This window comes from Micropterus salmoides, unplaced genomic scaffold, assembly GCF_014851395.1.
Source record: "Micropterus salmoides isolate LMB-PRFRI ecotype aquatic unplaced genomic scaffold, ASM1485139v1 Ms_hic_scaffold_17, whole genome shotgun sequence".
Classification (NCBI taxonomy): Eukaryota; Metazoa; Chordata; class Actinopteri; order Centrarchiformes; family Centrarchidae; genus Micropterus; species Micropterus salmoides.
Window position 1 is genome coordinate 10,913,663 of NW_024040817.1, and position 21,985 is coordinate 10,935,647.

At 38.1% G+C, this 21,985-nt stretch overlaps 2 protein-coding genes across 4 annotated transcripts; one reads left to right on the plus strand and one right to left on the minus strand.

Annotated features, from left to right (window-relative positions):
* The first annotated feature begins 1,099 nt into the window (after positions 1 to 1,099).
* On the plus strand, positions 1,100 to 5,333 carry olah (oleoyl-ACP hydrolase). Of its 2 annotated transcripts, none has more exons than XM_038725780.1 (7): positions 1,100 to 1,307; positions 1,464 to 1,594; positions 2,116 to 2,254; positions 2,418 to 2,517; positions 3,882 to 4,051; positions 4,162 to 4,244; positions 4,627 to 5,333. In XM_038725780.1, exons 1-7 carry the CDS (start codon positions 1,285 to 1,287, stop codon positions 4,767 to 4,769), a joined length of 789 nt encoding a protein of 262 aa, XP_038581708.1. In that variant the 5' UTR covers positions 1,100 to 1,284; the 3' UTR covers positions 4,770 to 5,333. The 2 variants fall into 2 exon arrangements, with proteins under 2 accessions (XP_038581708.1, XP_038581709.1); XM_038725781.1 differs by having other exon boundaries at positions 1,101 to 1,307; positions 1,393 to 1,594.
* On the minus strand, positions 4,328 to 21,561 carry LOC119908031 (sodium/hydrogen exchanger 3-like). Of its 2 annotated transcripts, XM_038725770.1 has the most exons (17): positions 21,102 to 21,561; positions 17,544 to 17,741; positions 15,089 to 15,391; positions 14,542 to 14,702; positions 13,261 to 13,339; positions 11,752 to 11,929; positions 11,204 to 11,424; positions 10,900 to 11,102; positions 10,689 to 10,778; positions 10,525 to 10,595; positions 10,308 to 10,437; positions 10,024 to 10,169; positions 9,050 to 9,173; positions 8,402 to 8,575; positions 7,854 to 7,908; positions 7,670 to 7,756; positions 4,328 to 6,152 (listed from the first exon to the last, which is right to left on the minus strand). In XM_038725770.1, exons 1-17 carry the CDS (start codon positions 21,355 to 21,357, stop codon positions 5,863 to 5,865), a joined length of 2,766 nt encoding a protein of 921 aa, XP_038581698.1. In that variant the 5' UTR covers positions 21,358 to 21,561; the 3' UTR covers positions 4,328 to 5,862. The 2 variants fall into 2 exon arrangements, with proteins under 2 accessions (XP_038581698.1, XP_038581699.1); XM_038725771.1 differs by lacking the exon at positions 17,544 to 17,741 and having other exon boundaries at positions 21,102 to 21,357.
* Positions 21,562 to 21,985: the final 424 nt, after the last annotated feature.

Genomic DNA, 21,985 nt, shown 5'->3' on the forward strand with positions numbered 1-21,985 from the left:
AGCTAGCGGTAATAGAAAAGTACACTTCCGGAATACTCCTTCAAAACAAAAGCGTGACCAACGAAGACGTGAGGTGTTTTAGCATCTATATTAGAGCTACAGAGCTATGTATTTTATTTATAACTTTATCAGATTATTATGGTTCTACACACTCAGATAATCAGTGGTGGAAAGCAGTTTTTGTTAAAGATATACTTTATTGTGCCTGAAGGGAAATGTGTTTTGCACTCTGTACGTTCTGCAGCTTTGCAAGAACAACACAAAAAATAACAATAAAGTAGTCAGAGGGTATTGTATTTTTTTTATTCTAGCACATTTATTTAACATCCATAGTTAGTGGTTGCTTTTCAGATTAAAATTTTAAATATAAAACACTTGATTAGCTTGTAAATGTTAAAATGGGGCTATATCGACTTCATCCCTCATCACAGGTTGCAGATGTCACTTGGAGGTGGTCAGTTCAACCAAGAGCGGATTTTTCCTTCTTATTTAGACATTTTTTGGAAACAAAATGCTTAGATTAGAAATATCATACTTTTGTGCAGCAGAAATATATATTTTTTGTGCTATCCAATTGTGTATACTCTTGATCCCCTCAGACTGGGGATCACTGCATACAATAAACTACCCAGAGTGACGGAATCAAGTCACATTACTTGGACTGAAGTCAAACTAGAGTTACAAATATGAAGACTTTAGACTCAACTTGATAAAATCATGAAAATACTTGCAACTTGACTTTAATGCATCATAACAATAACAAAAATTTAATGTACATAATAATACATGCACTTGTAAAGTACCATTGAGTGCTTCGGAAGTACTTTACTTGAATACAATTTTGACTGCAGGACTTTCCGGTATTTCGCTGTTTCATTTTGTCTAACTTGACAAAGCTGTTACTCATTCCTCCTCCCTCCACTGAGGGAAACCCATCAGGAAATACCAACTGTAGAAAACAGCGTCACTTCCGAGAAACTTTTTTCTCAGCTATTACGTCAGGTCTTAAAATAACTGCGTGCAGTTAAAATATTGAACGTTTCTGTCCTGGTATATCCATCCAGGTATTATAAGAAGTTTTCACGAAATTATGACATGAACTTATAAATAACAGTGTAAATTGTTTGCCTTTTGCCATGGACATACACACTCCATGCTGTAGATGTCTCTAGAATCCAGGGGTAAAATTTTACACTGGCTCCATGCATAAACCATAGAAGAAAATAACCAGGAAACGCTACACTTTAGCATGAGGAATTTCCACTGTTTTCATGGGAGAAGTTGATGGAGCTGCCTGCAACAAACAGGTGTGACATGACATGTTGGATAATTGCCCCTAAATGTTTTCACCATTCCTTTTAGGCTAATTGCACGTGTTATGTCGTTAAACAGAAGGTGGAGCATAAACTACAGTCCCAGCAGATGTGAATCAGTCTTGGATCTTTGCCCTTCTGTTAAATTAGGATGGAGAAGGTGATCAACTGTTTCAAGAAAAAGCCAGATGCTGTGTCCAGGCTGATCTGCTTCCCCTGGGCAGGTGGAGGCTCCATGCACTATGCACGCTGGGGAAATGTCCTCAATAGCTCCATAGAAGGTAAGGAGCCTGGAAGAAGAGGCATACGTTTTGCACTGTTCATTTAAACTCTTCACAATTTCAAAGATGTTTGTAAATATTTCTAAGCAGAACTAAACATTAAGGCCATTGCAGTCATTGCAACCTCATTAGCACAGGACATCACACACCCACTCAATCACCATCTTACCCTACTGCCCACTGGGTGCAGGTACAGAGCACTGAGGTGCAGGAGGGTTTGCTTTGGGAAAAGCCTAACCCCCTCAGCCATAGCCGCATTAAAAAGGCCTCGCTGAACTGGCTTGAGAGTGTACAGTCATTGTTTGTTGTTATTGTGTGCTGTTTTCAGATGTGTATAGTGCTCTGCAAAGGAATTTCCCCTAGAAGACAATAAAGTCTGCTGTATTATTTTAACTAGAGTAAATCAACTAAAAAAGGAATTATGGGAACTTCAAAATGCCCCATGTACTGTGAAAACAAAGTCTACACTTATTAAAGTTTGGTTATATTTTTACTTGAAACACCTTTTCTGTCACTTTCAGTGTTTTCTGTAAAACTTCCGGGCAGAGAGAGTCGAGCCAAAGAGCCGTTCTTTCAGAACATGCAGCAGATTGTGGATGAGGTTATTGGTGTTTTGTTACCAGTGCTGCAAGAGAAGCCATTTGCTCTGTTTGGGCACAGGTATGATATTAGGATAGGATCAATAATAGGGCCTTCATAAGTAACCTCCCATCTCTCATGACAGCACAATCATCTCCTCTCACTTTTTTATGTTTCCTTTTTATTCCACCACTTACAACTTTTTCTAATCTGTTAACGGTTGCACTATCCTGATCTGTTTTAGTTTTGGTGCCTTCACAAGTTTCGCCGTGGCAGATGATCTGAAGAGAGTGCACAACCTTGAACCAGTTCACATCTTCCTGTCTGGGGCTTCTGCACCTTATGTGAGTTATTACATTAAGCAGGATATACACTCAATATAAGCTGCACCTAAGCAGTACTGGGTACATTACAAGCAAAATAATAAAAGTCATCAAACGGTCTGCAAACTCTGTCGATAAAGTGTACTAATGTTCAGATTTTAGTTTATATTTTAAAGCCTGTAGACAAGTATGTAGAACTGTCTTAAAGGATTGCAGATAGTGGCACCTTAATAATGAAGGCTTGTAATTAGGACTGGGCGATATGACCAAAAATGTTATCACGATAAAAACATTTCATATCATTCGATATTGGAAATTATCATGATAAATGTCAAATCATTATTTCTTTCAAGTTTAAAGGCTGATTTTTGCTCTATAGTGAAAGTTGAAGAACCCAGGTAGTTAATTCTGGTTTAAAACTTTTCTTTGTGGTAAGAATGTGACAAACACAACGCCTAACAGTGGATCACTTAACAAATCTGAGGTAGAACATTCAAAATCATTATAATAAAATCTTTTTTCAACAAATATGATCAGTAAATCTTTTTTTAGTCCCTTTTCCTCAACAAATTAATATCTTAATAGAATAATTAAGTGCAAATTAGTTAATTAAAACATTTATTTAGGATATATTGAACATTTTTTATATTATTGATTAAAATTATATTGTTAATTAATAATTATCATTATTGTTTTATTGCCCAGCCCTACTTGTAATTAATCTACACATTATAAAATCTTAACCACAGACCCCATAATATTTTCTTTTCCATGGATTTAGTTTTAAAGTTTTCTATAATTCAAAATGAGAATAATATTCATTATAATGCTCTGCAAGTAAAAACAATTGCTAGCTAAAATGCATACATTTATTCATGTTCAAGTAATTAAATCTGCATTGTGAAGCCATAAATTTGCCTAATTGAAAGAATGTTGATAATTATTTAGTGAGGTAAGTCATTAGTCCACTTTAGTACAACACTGCCTGAAGAAAAAGAACCAAGTTCAATAAATATAATCACACATCCTATATTAACATCCATCCATTCCATTTTCTAAACCACCTCTCCAGCTGACTCGCAGCTAATTTTAACAATGTCTCCGTTAAATATCTTTGATAATGTATGGAGGAAAATCTTCAAAGACGTTCTCAGACACCATAAAGTCTTTAATAACAGGCACATAAGACTAAAACAACCTGTAAACTGAGAAGTATAAATCCTGCATGCTGTTGTTCATGTGCATTCTTTTTTTTCAGATTCCAGACTTAGCCAATGAAGGTCTGCGGTCATAGATAGTAACAACTTACCACTTATAGCTAAGCCTCTTTAAGAGAAGAGAAGAACTTGGTGTTGATAATATACCATTTATATGTTGTCTTTTAGTCAGAGATACGCATCAAAGCCCCAAAGAGAAGCGACTTATCTGATGACGATTTTCTCAAGTGGTTGATTTTGATTGGAGGAACACCCCCTGAGCTGCTGGCAAACCCTGAAGTCCTGAAGCTCTTCCTTCCCGCCCTCAAGGCCGACCTACATGTTGTGGAGAACTACAAGTGGGTGGCAAGTTTGTTGCTTAATTTAATCTGTATTTAACCATTAATATTAAATAATTGTGAGATTCAGATTGAATGTCTGTACTGACTGGAGTTGGACTTTCCCACAGGTGTAACAAGCCAGACAGTCCATTCCTCTCCTGCCCAGTCACATGTTTTGATGGAAAGGAGGACATTCCTCATGACTTACAAGGCCAGTCCTGTGATTATTACTCACTCACTCCACCCTATTACACATACGGCTTATGTAGGTTTCTGGATGCTGAATATCAGAAATCACTGAACATCTCTACAAATTTATTTTAGATGACAAATACATACAGTGCACATCAGAAAGTGTCCTAGAGAAAGACACTTGAACTCCACTGGAAAAATACTAATATTACTCTAAAATGCATATCAGATAATAGAGAGTATCTGTAGGTGTTCACATAAAATCATAGTATAAATGTATGTTAGTACAGAACTCCATGTGCCCTCTGTTTGTGCTGAAGACAATGAATGAAAGAATCATCTCAGTGTAAGTTGTCTCTCTGTTCATATTATTATTAATTGTAATTAAATGTATTCAACAGCTTGGAAAGACATCACATCAGGAGATTTCACAGTCAGGATGCTTGACGGATCACATTTTTACCTGAAGGATTCTGGAAATGAAGAAATTCTATTAGACTACATCACAAAACAACTGGAAACATCAGAAATGGACTATTTATAATGGGTTATGTGAACAAGTGTCACGTGGATATAAAAAGAGTAATTTGGTTGGCTCCACATCGATCAATATTAGGGCTGTAACTATTATTTTTATTATTTATTAATCTGATGGTTATTTTAGGTGGTCATAAAATGGCCAGGATAACTGAAGGCGGATTCTTTTTATTTGCCTTACTTTTATAAATACTACTCATTTATTAACATCAGTTTGATGTAATTGTGCAGGATTTTGTTGAAAGGCTCATTTTCATCTGCAGTCCAAATGTGCATGCTCTAACAATACTCATAGGTCTTTATTTTACAATATAAAATTACTTTTTGGGGGGGATAAATGATTAATCATTTATCAACGCAGCTCTAATAATTGATGAAATGACTGTGTAACCAACGCCATAAAGACTTTTTTCTTCATTATTATTTTTAAAACCATATTTTAAGTGCGTAATGTTCAAAATCATGTCAGTTAGTCAAGGTACGTGAATTGTAATTCGCTTGTGCACAGATTTGAAATGTCTACATAAAAACAAATTTCATTTGTGAATAAATATAATTTGTCTTTATCATACATGTGACATTTTCACAGTAGTCTTATTCTTCAAGTTTAATATTCACCCTCAAGTACTAAGGTAGAGACAAGTGAGAAAACACACAAAAACATTATATTCAGATTATAGATTAATTATTTCTGTAACACACTAATTAAATAACACAATTCATAACTATCAGCATTTTTGAATAACGGCTTCTGCATCACATTCTGGGTTCAAGTCATTCACAGTTTGAATGGTTTACTCTGAACCAGAGGAGGAAATAAGACAATGTTCAACATGTGCTGGTAAATAACATGCCACTGTGCATACAGGACCTCACGCTTTATGTGCTCAGTGAAGGGTGAAGTTAGAGCAACAACAGAAACTGCCTCAAGAGCACAAAGGTTATGGGATTGTGAATGTTTTGTCTAGAAATTCTGGACTAACATTAAACAATGGCACGAAAAAGAAAACATTATAGTCAATATTTTGAGAGTAGACGGTGCAAAGTTTTGTGTCTATGGCAGCCAGGTTAAAGGGAGATAAGGGAGGGGTGGCATGATGCTATGACTGGCCGCCGTCTCCATGAGAAGGAGGTGGAGGTGGCGGCAGCTGCTCGTCTGTCTGCTGCGTGGCAGGAGTGTCAGCCAGCGCGAAGGAGTCAGTGGAGCGAGTGCTGGTGCGAAGAGGAGCCAGGCGGCGCAGTGTGCTGGGCGTCCACGGCAGCCTCGCCTGGGCTTGCTGCGAAGGAGCCACCATACTGTTGACGGGCTCGGCCTCCGCCAGCCAGGGAGGGATCTGCACCTGCGGCATGACGTCCAGGTCTGGCATGAATGCTGGATTCTCAATTCCACCTGAATGAAAGAAAGACACTGAGTGAGTGTACATTGGTGGAAAGTAATTAAGTATATTTACTTCTAAAGTAGGCCTACATAAGTAGAACTTTGAAGTACTTTTATTTCCTTTTTTTTTTACATTCTACTTCTACTGAACTACAGTTCAGAAGCAAATATTGTACTTTCACTACATTTATATGACAGCTATATTTACTAGTTACTTTTCAGGTTGAGATTTTACATTAAATATAATACATTTTTAAGATTAAACCAGTGGTTATAAACCACCTAACCCCTAACCCTAACCCTACAAAGCCTCTTGTCACATTTCTAATGCTTTAGCAGTTCACTAAAAGCAATTTTCCCCTCTAAACTTCTCACATGATTTCATATCAAATAACTCAAAGATATATAATGATCAAATGTTTCACAGAAACGTGTTTTTAGAGAAACATCCAAAAAAAATCAATTCAAATCTGTGTAGCAGCAACTGTTTTTTCTTCTTATCTGACCCTTTGGAGGGGCTCAAAATGAGTACCGAACCTTTTGTGTATTGCAATGTGTCTTGACATAACGGTGGCCTGGTTGAATGTTGAGCCAATTTGCTGGAGTTTTGATTAGTTGTTATTTATTCTGATGATCTTTATGGAGAATGCCCTGTTAGCATGTGGGCAAGAGGGTTGATGACACAAATCCTTTACTAGTTGGATGGAAAAACGTTTCAGTATGTTTTTATCTTCAGTCTGGCTTTCCTAATCTCTGTGGCTAGTTATGGGAAAATATTTTCAGAGAATCCCTTTATATACATTGATTACTGACTGCCTACGACATTGTTAGACTATCAGTTTCAAAACAGATCTCTTTATATATGTATTATTATGACTGTATTGTTCAACTTGTGCAATAAACGATCTGCTTTTTGTGCAGTTAAGTCTTCAAATGTCCTTTTTCTTCTTTTACATCAACAGCTAAATAACAGTATTTTATTGGTTATACAGTAGTACTGTAAAAAAACAGTAAATACAGTAATATTTTCATAATAGTGTATTACTGTACTTGATTATACAGTATGCCAAAAAATAACAGTATATTACTTTATTTCATTATACAGTATGCCAAAAAATAACAGTATAATACTGTACTTGAAAATAACAGTACATATACTGTACTTTATTTTACAGTATGCTAAACATTACTGTAGTTGGTTTTATAGTAATTTTACCGTAGAATGAAATACAGCAACTACTGGATAATTGTTGCCAGTAAGTTACTGTTAATTTGACTATAAACATCTTACAGTGAACTAGATACAGCAGACATCATAAATAATATCAGTCACAAGAGACAAAAAATAACTATTTATATTTAAAGTACATTTTGAATATAATACTTTTGTACTTTCACCTGAGTGGGTTTGAATAAAATATTTTTAACTGAGTATTTTTAGAACCTTGTATTGGTACTTTTACAACCAAGTTTACTTAAGATCGGAGTATTTCTTCCTCTACTGGTTAAAGACAGCGGATTTGTTTTACCTCCAGCTCTGTGGTTGACCCTCATGGGATATGAACTGGCTGAGGCCTCATAGCCAGAGGTGCTGTCTCCCTCTGAGAACTCGAAATCTAGGGAAAAAAAGAGAAATTGCTTTTAAAATTGCACTTTTTCATTATGCACTTGGACAACTCATTATGAACATGTTTTTTACACTGAAATACAAACCTTCATCAGCAGAGTGGTAGCTTTTACTTTTGTCCATTGATTTTCCATTTGGCATCTGAAGCAGGTAGAGAAGTCAGTTTATTTGTAAATCATCTTAAAAAGATATTAAATTTGAAGAACAAAGCTGTAATGCACATTTTAGGGCTGGGTATTTGCAATAGTAATACATTTTGGTATGGTGGTATTTGGTATGAAAATGTTACTTTTTAATACGTTATTTGAGAAATATAATAATTTTTCTGCAAAACCAAAATGCTCAAATTCTAAATCTAAACACAATGAGAAAATTAAATAGTATGAAATTGGCAAAATTATGATTTAAATCAGGTTCCATCGGATCAGACAATAAGTTTCCAAGATTACAAATCTGAACAGATAATTGATTACAGTTTTCACTACTTCCCAGTTTTGATACTTAATGCTATGAACACCTTTTGTTACTACTAAAAAGTACTTAAGTTCAATACCCAGCCCTTTGGTTATTGTGTAAAACTCCATGGATATTATGATATATATTGTCTAATAACAATAAATTCTCAGGCTCTGACCTTTTTCTGCTGGTCTTTCTTTGTGTGCTTGGTAATTGTCTTGGGTGGAGCAACTCCCATCTTTGCAGACTTAAACGACTCCAAACGATTCTTCATGGTCCTCTGGAAGATCTCCTGCACCTCATTTTCATCTGTGTTGACATCAAAATGGCTCCGGCTGTACCTGTGCAGGTGCTTCAAACCAGAAAACAAGAAACAAAAATTGGAAGAGTCAATATGAGAATTTGAGAACTGATAAGAGAGAAGAAGTCTGTAACCCATTATTCATCATGAGCTTTAAAAATAGTTTTTTTTTAAAGGGACAAATTTACACACAAAGTTCAGTTTACTGGTCATGAGGAGTGGCCTACCACTCAACCTGTGAGTTGTATAGCTGATGTCTTCTGTGGCTTCTAAAGTTAGGAAAAATATCCCTGATATGGGTTATCATGCATTACAAAGTGGGGGGTGGAGCGTTTGAAAGAAGTGGGCAATTAGGAGGCAGGTGGTATCTAATAAAAGGATACAGCATTTCTGGGGCATAGTCGGGAAGAAAAATTAGGATATCTTGGCCTCTGTTTCATCAATTTTGTGTCTTGACTCATCCAGCGATATGAAAGTGTACACTTTCTGTTTACATAGCCTACATAGGTGACTGAAAATAATTACCTGTTTCCTGCCCTTGTACAGATGCTGCTGCAGCAGGTGGTGAGAGTTAACATCCTCTGTTTCCCTCACACCATTCATGCTCTGCTTCTGCATTTCCAGGCTCACTGATGGTACAGGGTCTCTTCTACAGCAGAAAAAGCATTATGTCAGTTACTTCATGTCTTTAGCACACTGAAGTACAGCTCTAATATCATGCTTCTTGTGAATAATTGGAGCTAGATGGTCAGTGCTGTTTCCAACTGTGAAAAGATGCTTTGACTGCTTGTGGTCACCAGGTGGCAGTGTCTGTGCAGATCTTGTGTGAGTAGATGTTCATTAGGTGCATCCAAGATGACTGCAGCTGACTTTCGCTGACTTGATAGTCTAACATGAGCTGCAGGCAACTGCAGGGGCAGGTTATAAAAACGGCGCTGTCAAGTCGGACACATTCTACCTGCATGAGCTTACTATGAGCTGAGATCAATGACCAGGAAATAGTGTGTCAAGAATCCACCGCGCCTGAGACGAAAGAACCAATCAGATCCAAGAGCAACCTCTAACGCAGTATCAATTACTGCTCATGCACACTTTGCTCAGCATCCCTGCTCGCGAATGCTCTCACTCAGTCAAGCTCAACATCTTCCACATGCAGCTTCAGAAGTTTTGCAAACACAATGGCTGAGAAACAACCACCAGCTATGAAAGAATTGCCAATCCATCCTTTGACAACAACAATGTGTAGTACAAAACACGTTTGTGAACACTTCCAGGTCCCGCACGGAGCTTCAGGCTCATAATGTTTAATGCCATGGGGCCAAAGAGGCATGATGAATAACTTATAGGTGGACAGTGGTGTAGCTTACTAGCCTCTCATCCCAATGTTAGATGTTCTCGGGAGTTCTCGGCCAGCTAATCGTATTCGGTCTTCTATTTAGACTACCTTGCAGTTTTAGCTCCCCTGTAATAGTGGTGTAAATTATGTATGGTTTGCTCACCTCATAGGGGACATTGCACCGTAATCGTCAGACATGTCAGCCATGATGTCAGGCATGACATCTGCAAAGTCGTCAACAAATTTTTTCTTGAAGTCGATGAACGCAGTATCATTGCGGATAAACTCCAGAGAGCCTCTACGTTCCCCCTGCAAGACCGAGACAAGAGGACTTCTTTTACCAACTGTCAGTGACCAGCAATGAATTTTGTTTGTTTTCTTCCACTTGAACAAAATACACTTACTTGAACAAAACAACAACAAACGTATGCAGCATATGAACCTCACCTCTGCCACATAGCTCATTGCATCCTTGAGGTTCAGCTGATGGAAGACATTAAAGACATGGTCGAGGTTCTTCCTCGCTGAAGGCTTCATTAAAAACCTCGTCATCCACTTCTCCTCAAAATGATTCCACCTTTATTTCGAGACAGGAGTCAACTGTAATTCATTCAAACAGTTAGGACATTTTACAAGTTAAAACTTTTAAGAAGTCTTTACTTACTTGTCCCTCATGTAGTTATGTCCTATTTGTCCAGATATATCTTCTATGGCAACAAGCATGTGATCAAACACCTAAACAACAAGAACAGAGATTCTGTAATAGCTGAAATGCAGCCTGGAGATTATGGTTCTTGATGTTGTTAAATATTTAATTTAGAGCTTTACCTTGTTCTGCACTTTTTCTATGAGTGTGAGCTCAGCTATTGCAGCTCTCTTAACATTAAGCCAGGTGACCAGAGGTTTCATCGTTATTCCCTGCAACAGGAGATTCAAGTAATAGTTTAGCAAAATTAAGCTCTTCTGTGTTTTGTGTGTAATCTACAAAGAATGTACCAATAACTATTTTATCTATGTGACAAGACAGAAAAGTGGTTACCTGAATAATGACAGTGAAGTACACTACAATGAGAGTAGTGCTGACCATCAGATTCTTTTCCTTTATCTTGTTCTCATCCAGCAACATAGCCAGGCCATATGCAACAGCCCCTCGCAGGCCACCGTAGCTCATAATCACCTGATCTATGAATGACACGGGGACCAGCCTGTATCTGTTCAGCATCCAGGTGAGGATAAAGGTACCTGTAGTATAGATTCACACAAACACAGACTGTTTTGTGACCTCTGAAATCAGAGAGAGTACTGTTTGCATACAAAACTGACAGCAAAAAACAAAATCTCACCGATGAATCTATAGATAAAGATGAAGAAGAGCGTGAGGAGGATAAACCCTGTGTTCCAGACCCAGATTGTCGTGTCAATGGCCGAGATGCCGAGGAACACAAAGATTATGGTTTCTGATCCGTTGGCAAAAACCTTCATGACATATCTCACTGTGTTGACGGAATTTTCATCCATATTTGCATTTATGTATTTCTGGCAGCAAACACCACAGAAGACGATCCTACAGAACAAAAACACAGAAATACAATTTTAGCTTCCTTCTGTCACAGTTTTGGGTTGTTTTTGAACTAAGTCCTAGTCCTAGTCTGTCTGGTGTTTTGTACCGTGTTTGTTTCCGGGCTGCCCTGATTACCGTAACGTGTCACACCTGAAGCCTGTGCGTGTTGTGTGTGTCATTATATATGACCTCCATTTCTGTTCAGTCTGTCACTCGGCTTCCAGAATATTATAATATAAAATATTATCTAAATATAGTTATATAAATGTAATAAAATGTTCACAGAAATAATGAACAGATGATATGTTTTTCATGGAGAAGGCTACTTACGAAAGGATGGAAGACAGGGAGAGCATCTCAGCAGTCAGGTAGGAGAGGTATCCCAATACAAAGATGAAGCCTGGCTCAATGATCTTGATGTTTTTAGTGCATCTGGTCAGAAGAGAGACCAGCAGGCCAAACACAAAGCCCAAGAGGGAACCACCAAACGCCACCACAAAGAAGGAAACTGAAAAGAGAGGGGGAAAGGACACATGTTCATGTTATCCAGCAAGTAAGATTGTAAGCTATTTGATTTACAGTTTTTATCCTAGTCCTCTGTAAACATGTCTGCTTTCATACAGCACCTCTGAAACCAAACCTCCAGTAGAGTTGCCTAAGTCAGGCAGTACCACTACTAACAATTCTCATCCTCCTTGATCTGAGTACAGCGTTTGACACCATCTCTCCTGCACAGATTAGTCTCTGTTGGTTTCACTGACACACCCTTGGACTGGTTTAAATCATATCTCTCTGGCCGCACTCATCCAACTCAAATATTTCAAATCAGAGCTATCCCCTGTCACTACCGGTGTTCCCCAAATCCTGGTTCTCTTGCAACTTCCTCAAACTTAACAGTGACAAAACTGAGGTTCTCCTCATTGGCACCAAACCCACTTTGACTAAATCTGACAGTTTTTCTCTTACCATTGACAACTTACCATTGACAGTTTACCCCTCCCCTCAGTTTAAGAGTCTGGGTGTGATCCTTGACAACACACTTTAATTTCAAGCTCACATTAATAATGTCACTCGGTCTGCATACTTCCATTTACGTAATATTAATCACCTCCGACCGTCTCTCTCACCCACTACTACAGCCATTCTCGTTCACACACTGGTCCCATCCCGCATTGATTATTGTAATTCTCTTCTCGTTGGTCTTCCTCTCAAAGCCATACATAAACTGGTGCGGCCCGTATCATCACCAGAACCCTTTCTATTAATCATATTACTCCTGTCCTTAAGCAGCTTCATTGACTCCCAGTTAAATACCACATTGATTTCAAGATTCTGCTCCTGACCTACAAGGCCTTTCATAACCTCGCTCCTCTGTACCTCACTGACCTCCTTCATATTAACGCACCCACCCGTACGGTCTTCTTCTTCTATTCACCTCACTGTACCTCCTGCTACTTTGACCACCGTGGGGTTCAGAGAATTCAGCCGCTCCTGCCCTTCGTCTCTGGAACTCTCTTCCACCAGACAAATGCAGCATTGACTCGCTTTCCATTTTTAAATCCTGCCTGAAAACACATTTTTTTAAAACTGGCATATCCCAGGTGATCACTCTTTCTCAATCTTTGTTTCCAGTTGTTATGTACCCTGATTTCATGCACTGTAATTATTGTTGTTAAGTTTATCGTTTTATTGCTGTACTGTGTTATTATGTTTTGTGAGGTGACCTTGAGTGTTTAGAAAGGCCCCTATAAATAAAATGTATTATTATTATTATTATTATTATTACCACCTACACCAAATTCATAGTTACATTCAATCCTAATAAATGCCAGTCCTTACCTATTCCTTTAATGATTTCTGCAGCATTAATTTTAGATCCTCCCAGTGACACAAACGCATCAAATACATTGAAGAGCACCTAAGAGAAGAAGTAGACAATTCAGTTTCTTTGAGAGGTAGAATAAGGACATGGACATGACATTTAGACAGTATAATTACTGGACATGTATACATAATTTCAAATGCTTTCTTCTTTTTTTGTCATTGCTCCTTATCTGCAGCTTCTATATTGTCTTTGAATTGCCTGACACAAGGTTTTGTGAAACTTTCCCGTAATTTGGGCCTGTAATGCCGATTGCTCACATGAATTTATGTGACTTTCACTTTCCAAATTTAAGAATAATTACCTTTTTAGCTGACTTCTACATGTTTTGAACATTATTTTTGAAAAGCGCTTATTTCAAGGTTCAAGGTAACTTTATTATCTCCAAGGGGCAATTTGGTTCACAGCCAGCCATACCATATAGATATGAAACAACACCTTATATAAAATTATATTTATAAGGCTGATAACAACAGGGATAAATGAACTTTTTAGCCTATTTGTTCTACATCGCGGCAGACTACATCTGCGCCCTGATGGTAGAAGCATGAATTCACCCCACAAGAGATGGCTCAGATAGAGATTGCTAGATTGTTCTTGCTTTCTTTAAGGACATGACCTTGTGTAGGTCATAGAGGTCAAGGCTGTACCAGCAACTGCGCTGCATGTAGTGAAATAATTGGGCATACATATTATCTAAATTACAGATGAGGTGTCACCACAGCTCACCGGCACATGACAAAGACCATTTGTGAGCAAAACATTGTCATGTCCAAGTAGAATGAAAGAACTGGGAACAAAAGAGCAGTGTGCAGATATTTTTTTGTATTTTTCACACCACCTGCAACAAACAAAGGAATGTGCAACCTCAGATCATTATCATATGAAAATCCCCAAAATTGGACCTGCAAATTACAAAACGCTTTTTTTCAATAAACTTCAGAGGAGTCTATAATTTGAAAGGCGTGGAAAGTTTAAAACCTTTCCCTTCCCTCTCATTCTTCTTTGTAGTTTAGAAATGAATGAATGAACAACCACCTCAAAAGCACATTGATTGACCAGTGGAGGATAAAGTTCAGGCAAGATGACAAGACCTTAGTCAGGATAAAGGCCCTTACTTTAAAGAGAAGAATGTTTGCATTCCAATGATGGATGTCTCAGCAAACTCACAAACCATTCTGCTTCTTAGCTAACATAAAAAATAAAGCAGTTGTTGCACAGCATTGTAGCATACGGACCACTGTGACACCATCGTTGAGCAGCGACTCTCCAAACACCAAGATGAAGAGGACCTCGTTGACATGGACTTGTTCAAATACGGCGATGACAGCTACAGGGTCCACAGCAGCAATCAGACTACCGAAGAGAAGATACTGCAGCAGGCCGATGTCCACATCACCTATACAAAGCAGGGCAGGAGACTCTTAATCTGGCTTTTATTTAGCTGACCAGTAAGAACCTGTGAGAGATCCGGCCCTTAAACCACCCTATAATCCTGGAGTGTATTTTTTCTAGGATTTCTAAGCAGGTCAATAATTATCTATTCCCGATGGAGATAATGATACCATCTTCATATCATATAAACATAAACAAATTTGTATCATGTCTGTGTGTTAAGATATGACTGATTAGAGACTTAGAGAAAGAGTGTGATTTGGTTTACATTGTCACTCTGACTGATCACATTTACTACACCCCACTACAAGTCTTGATCAGAAATAAACTTCAGAAAAAGTCAGTGGCAGGCAACCTCCTGAAGTGAAACAAAGTAAAGGTCCCGCTTACCCATGGCTCCTCCTTTGGCACACCCCCACAGCGACAGTCCCAAGGTGGCAGCGTTCCAGACGGTCCCAATAACGGCGTAAACCAATATGGCCCCCATGTTGCTGAAAAAGAGCTTGTTTGGCATGGCATAGCCCGTGTCCAGGATGATCTGAGGCAACAGGTAGAAGAAGAATACTCTTGGGTTCAGCCTGAAGGTCTGCACCTTGTCTGCACCCCAAACCATCCCACCCAGAACAAAGCCAAAGCAGATGAGTAGGGCACTCTCTGGGATCACATTGGTCACATGGTGGTTAGCCTCGATGACTGAAAAGAGAACAAAAGGATCGTTTTTTTAATTGAAATTCATCAAAAACAAGTACAATTTTACATGGGAAAATATCTTGAACTGTCTGTGCCACAGCCAGAGCAAACTGTTATACAATGTGTTGGTTTTCACTATGGCTTCCAACAAAGAATCAGCAATTGCAGATTCATTATAACCAATTAGACTGAAATATTTGAGATTGACTGTATTCAGTTTGTCTATAGTTCAAAACATGAGAAGTTTCCAAATTTGCAAATGATCAACTGTGGCACTGAACTGAGAATGTGCCATCCTGTTTAATAATAACATGCAGGCTTCTTGGACTTTTATTGCACACATGAGTCACTGACAACATTTCTTTGACAATGACAGGAAGATCTGATGGCCATCTGTCATTTTGATGGATAAAGACTAAGGACAATCTACTGTAACGTTAAGTAACTCAAATGCAACACTGTCAGTAAGCTAAAGGCATACAAATTACATGTAGCACATGTTTTAATTTGAAAATTATATGCTATTAAAAAGGCAATATGTTTCATCCATCCATCGTCAACTGCTTATCCTGCGTACAGGGTCGCAGGGGGCTGGAGCCAATCCCAGCTTACATCAGGCAAAAGACAGGGTACACCCTGAACAGGTCACCAGTCCATCACAGGGCTACACATAGACAGACAACCAGTCACATCCACACCTAAGGACAATTTGAGACACCAAATAACCTAGCCTGCATGTCTTTGGACAGTGGGAGGACACACAAACTCACAGACCACAAAACACACAGAAAGGCCGGGGCAACTGGGGTTTGAACCTGCATCACCGCGCCACAACCTGTTTCTTTAATATTAAAAAATTAAAATGACGGGTACGAATAGATTATGACTTCAACGTGAGAAACTTCATATGAGACTAAAACTATTAATATCAGCGAGGTGTGGTGGTGCTTCAGGCGCCAGTCTTAAAAAGCTGCTATAAGTATAAGCATCCAAGTGAATGTTGAAGATTAAATTAAAGAAACTTTGGACTTTGTTATACTTCTATAATGTGTTTATATTTGTGAATGAGAGCGGAAGCGAAGAAGTTTGAAGACTAAGTAGAAGATCAGTGAAAACTGTATGATCTTGAATAGGAATAGGAATATTTTTCCACTTATTTTAGCACACAAGCTTTGTGGCATTTAGTATTCATGAAGATCAAATAACAAACAATGAATGATTATAAAAGCTCTACAACCCTTGATGAAATGTACAATTTCTAATACAGTTCAAACATGCAGAAAACAGAAGAAACTGTAGTGTTCTCAGGAACAACAAGCTGTGCTGATAACACAGACTACCGTTCACTGCTACAACCAGTGACACTGTTGCAATATTCAAGGCATTTCATAATTCATAGTTTAATGTCCTGAACACCTTCCCTCAATCAGCCTCTTACTAGTAGCAATGTGCTAGATGATTACATAGAATTTTCAGTCAAAGTTTGAACTGTTTTGGTTATTTCACATTACAGATTTCTGTATTGGTCTTTTTCTTCTTGCTCTTGTCACTGGTTTTAAGTTGGCAGGTCGCTGTTGAAAAAACATGTCATGTGTTTATGTGCACCAGTCAGATTTTAGCAATATCTGAATCAAAATCTGACACTGGTTATGTGGTTGTTTGCATTTGTTGAAGGTAATCGCGGTCAGATCTGTTTAAACCACACCCACACTCCTGATGTAGCAGATCAGCTGGGATTTTCATAAATCATAAAGAAAAGTTTAAATAAATTGTTATAAGGCTTTGATATAAATAAATCTTCCCTCCTTTCACAAAATTATTTATTTTTGACATGTTTTCTTGTTTTCAATATAAGAGAATCATGAATGTGTTTTCTAAAAAGAGAAAGATCAGAGTTTTCCAGTGTGTGTAACAACATTGTAATTATTTTACAATAGGTAGGTTAAAAAAAGCTCAACATTATCTTCTCTGACAGATTAATCTGTTGGACTGCAACATCCAAACTATATGTGATATAACAGGGTGACGCTTCAATATTTCAGCTTTTCTTAACATCTTTTCTCATCTCATAAGACCAATAGTTAAACTGGTAGTCCACATTCACCAGTCTACATCATAAAAAACTTTTTAATTTTACTTTATGTTTGTTACATACCTAATTTTGCCAAACCAGCCACCAATATCCATAATGCAACTAGATAAGGGGTCTCCACATGGTTCCACTTGAAGGTCACGATTGGTATTCCTGTGATGCTGGAGCCTTGGACATGTTCAGTTTGATTCAAGTTTGATTTGGCCTCTGACGGCCTCAGATGGGATTCTTGATGTGTTAGCACCATGTCTCCATTGAGCCCTGAGAGGAGGCAGATCAGTAACACTGACCCCAACAGCCAGAGGTGTACAAATCCACAGTGTTGCATTTGATCAAATAAAAATAAAAAATCCAGTGAAAAGAGACGCCACACTTCAAACAACGTCCTTCGTCTTGAACTGTCTGTGTCAAGGTCAGACTGAACTGCTGGACAATGTGTCACACTTCTGATCCCTCCTTTTTTATGTGGGTTTGTGCTTCCTCTGTCTCACTCACTCTTGTTTACTATCATAGTATTTGTATCCATTCATTTCTTCCACAGTCTATGGTCAGCAGTGCGCAAAACTGAGGACTCAGCCTTTTATAAGTACAGTATCTCCTCTATGACTAAGGTTGTGTGTGTGTGTGTTTGTGTGTGTGTTGAGGGGGTGTTTGTGTGTATGTGTGGGAATTGCGGTCCCCACAGGTAGAGAGGGATACTAAGACTTGGTTTGGGGGTTCAGGTTAGGCATGTAGTTGTGATGGTTAAGGTTAGGGTAAGGGGCTAGGGAATGATTTACTGCATGTCAGTGAGATGTCCCCACATGGAGAGTGGAACAAACATGTGTGTCTGTGCATGTGTGTGTTGGGGGTGGGGGGGTAGGTTTAAAGAACAACAAGGGGGAGTAACGGATGTCCGTTGTTCAGTCGCTTTCGACACATTCAGTGATTTCTGGTCTCCAACGCACATTTTCTGTGTGGGTGTGTGGGTGTGTGTGTATGGGAGTGAGGGTGCAAGTGATGGAGCAGAGGTCAAATGTTTGTGTTTAGGAACATTTCCACTGGCTTCGTCTCACAACTTTGTGCTTTGTAATGATTGACGCCGACGTTACTCAATCCTGGTTAAAGACTTCCAGTCCCTTGACGTGAGAGAAATGTCCTGTCCTCTAGCTCTACCTCTGTCCTGTTCTCATGGCAGTTTATATTGACTCAGTCTCGCAAACACCAAATGGCGGTCCTGAAAACAGTTCTGACGTTGTTCAAATGTAAATAAATAGTATAATGTAATCTATTATTTGGTAAATTAAGTTATTCATTTTACAATGGAGTTAATTTAATTCATCATAATTTACCTATCTAGTTACATTGTTATACGACCATTACTAACTTTGGTCTGAACATCTTTCTTTCTTTGTGATGTGCTCTAAATGCTGTAAATCATCCTTATAAGAACATTTAGCTGCTCAGCCTGCACTTTCATGCATGAACTCCCTTGTTCAGCTTTATTAACTAATGACCTCATATATCTTCCTGAACAGTGGCTGGCCTTTAACTTAAACCTTTCAATCATTCTTAAATGGCCACAGCTGTGTGCACACTTTTAACAGCTCCAAAGAGAGAGAGAGAGAGAGAGAGAGAGAGAGAGAGTCAAATAAAGGTTGTTTTCAGACAGGGAGGTACTGTGGCTACAGTTAAGGATTGTTGTGGTAATATTTGTCAGGCAGCTATAAATATCTATTTTTCATCAATGAAATGTCCCACCCAGCAAACGCTTCTGTTTAGATAAAATTACATGTATATTCAAGTTTTCAGTTTTCACCTGATGCTATTCCTTCTGAGAAATGTCAAGTGAGAAAATCAATAAAATAAACTTAAATTACAACATCACCAACATTATGAGGGGCGACCTATTGGGAGTGAAAAGGTCAGAAACAGACAGTGACTGTATTTGTGAAAAATGTTCACATGTCCCCTGATGCTATATGAGGTCAGACCAGAGAAAGGCAGGTGAAAAGAAGGTGTTCCAGCCCGTGACAGATCCATAAACCTGCATTGTCCTTCAATTAGCTAAGCAGAGGGCACTGACTGCAGTGAGGAGGATAAAAGAAAGCAAACACTGTAAATATTTAAAGAGCAAATAAGATCTGAAAAAAATTGGTGTCACTGTGTGCACTTTAGCAAACTGAAATTACTATCATGAGTCCTATTATCCCTGTAACAAGTTTAATCCGTACATGAAGCAGCATGTTTGCCTGTAAATGTTCTTTCAAACAATTTCCTTTTTCTAATGTTTTAAACAATTTGTGTGAACTCTGAATTAACTTGAGGAAGTCTGGTTAATTAGATTTTTTGTCTTTTGCAATCCTTCTAATTCAAGAAAAAATGCTAGAACCCTATTCTTGCAAAATAGATTTAAATAAACCTAGAGTATGTTCAGAGAAATATGAAGTAGTTAACTTCTCTAACTTGCAAAATTTCACAAAGCTCAAACGACAAATGTCACTGGCTGCAGAAACATCTCAAATTCATTCTCAATATTTCTTTGTTATCATTAATAATATCTTGTTCAAGTTGACTTTGATGACTTTGATTTCATTGTTTGGGTATCTGCACAGTCCCATATTTATGTCACTGGTGGTGTACACAAACAAATGCAAACACACATACATATGTGAATGCATTCTCATTCATTGTCCACAGTGTTGCAATCCATTTGCTTCTGTTGTGTATACGGTACATGAATGACCTGGTTCTGTGATTACAGGTATGCTGGGTCAAGCTCTCATTAGGAAAACTAGATTTACAGGATTTTGTGACGCAAATCCTCAGGTGTTTAAGTCCCTGCTTTTATCATCAGATACTCTCATCTGGTTATTTTATCCATTATAGGTTTCTTTATTGAATTTCCATTAAGATCACTATATAAAATTACATATGCAGTAACAGAAAATGTTAAAGTAACTAAGTGCATTCTCTCAAGTACTGTACTTGAATGACTGTGATGTTCTTTATTTAAGTATTTCCATTTTAATTACTTTACACTTCTACTCCACTCCACTTTTCAGGGGGAAATAATCTAAAACTCACTGATATAGTGGGATGGACAAAATACTAGAAACACCTCTCAATATAATAACAACATCACGAACTCTCAGCTTCCAAAATGACCATCAAGTTATTCAACACTTTTAAAAATATAATTCATTGCAATGGATTTAACTACCCATTCATATAAAGGTAATCCAATAATCCAGTGATATTTAATAATATTAAGCTCTGAAAGGGGCAATTCTTCATGTCCCTTTAACTTTTTAGACTTAAGTAGACTGTGCAGATAAAAAAAAATTTGCTTAGGTGAAATTAAAATGCGCTTTTACCTGTGGTATTTATACTTTTAATAAAGGGTCTAAGTACTATAGATTTCATCCACCCTTACCTTGGAAATTTTAATTCTGCTCTCTACTCGGTGTCAAAACGCTTTAATCACAATCAAATGTTACTATTAATTAAGCCAAAGGTTTATCAGAAATACGCTAACTAAATTGTATTTACTATGAAAGTAACAGGCTTAGAGTCCTGAGATGTATCAGATGTAGCTGAGGTCAGATCAGCCCTCCACGGACAAGACTGCATAGGACTCACCAAGTTTGCAAAGCCAGCAGACCAGGACCCAGAGGGCCACCAGGTACGGTTCGGAGACATGTTCCCACTTCCAGGTCACAATAGGTAGAGTGGTGATAGGAGATGCACCATGACCACCGCCTCCACCGCTTGCAGTGGTCTCATGAACACTGCTCGTCGTAGTGATCTGTTTTGTGCCATTGATGGCCAGGCTTGGGCTCCTGGACACCATCAGCAGGATGAAGAAAAAAAGGGCAAACTGCCAAGTAGCTGCCATGTTTTGGAAAATCCCTCCACAAACTCTTAGTTAACTGTGATTTAGGCTAATGAAAGTGCTCAAGTCAACCTCAGATTGAGTCTCTCATTCCTTTCCTGTCTCTCCTTCTTTCCTCTCTGGTCTCTTTCACTTGTTCGTACATACATCCATAATCTTTATCTGGCCTGAGCACTGTGGCCCCCTCTCTGATCTCCACTCTGCCAGGGATACAGCTTTTTACAACAGGTGAGGCTCAGCCCATCCTGATGCTAATCTGCTCCTCCCACATTGTACATAGACCAGCTAGTTTGACCACTTTACCCAATGGAAGATTTGATACTCTTGTACTTTCTTTATTGGCTGTGAATGCTTTAAAAGGGACTTTTAACTTATGTGAAACTTCTTGCACAGCATTTATTGTATAATACCCTCATTTTAAAAGCAATGACTTGTTTGAACTGAAGTCCTTTTACAAACAAGTTTTAAGTAATTCTTGCCCCAAGAGTTTGGTTGAAGTATAGTAGTAGTATAGTATATTGTAGTTCAGGATACAAATAAAGAAATTAAACAATTAATTGAGTGATCAATTAGTCAATCGACATGCCTTCTATAGTTTCATCTTCTCAGTTGTGAGTCATTTGCTGCTTGT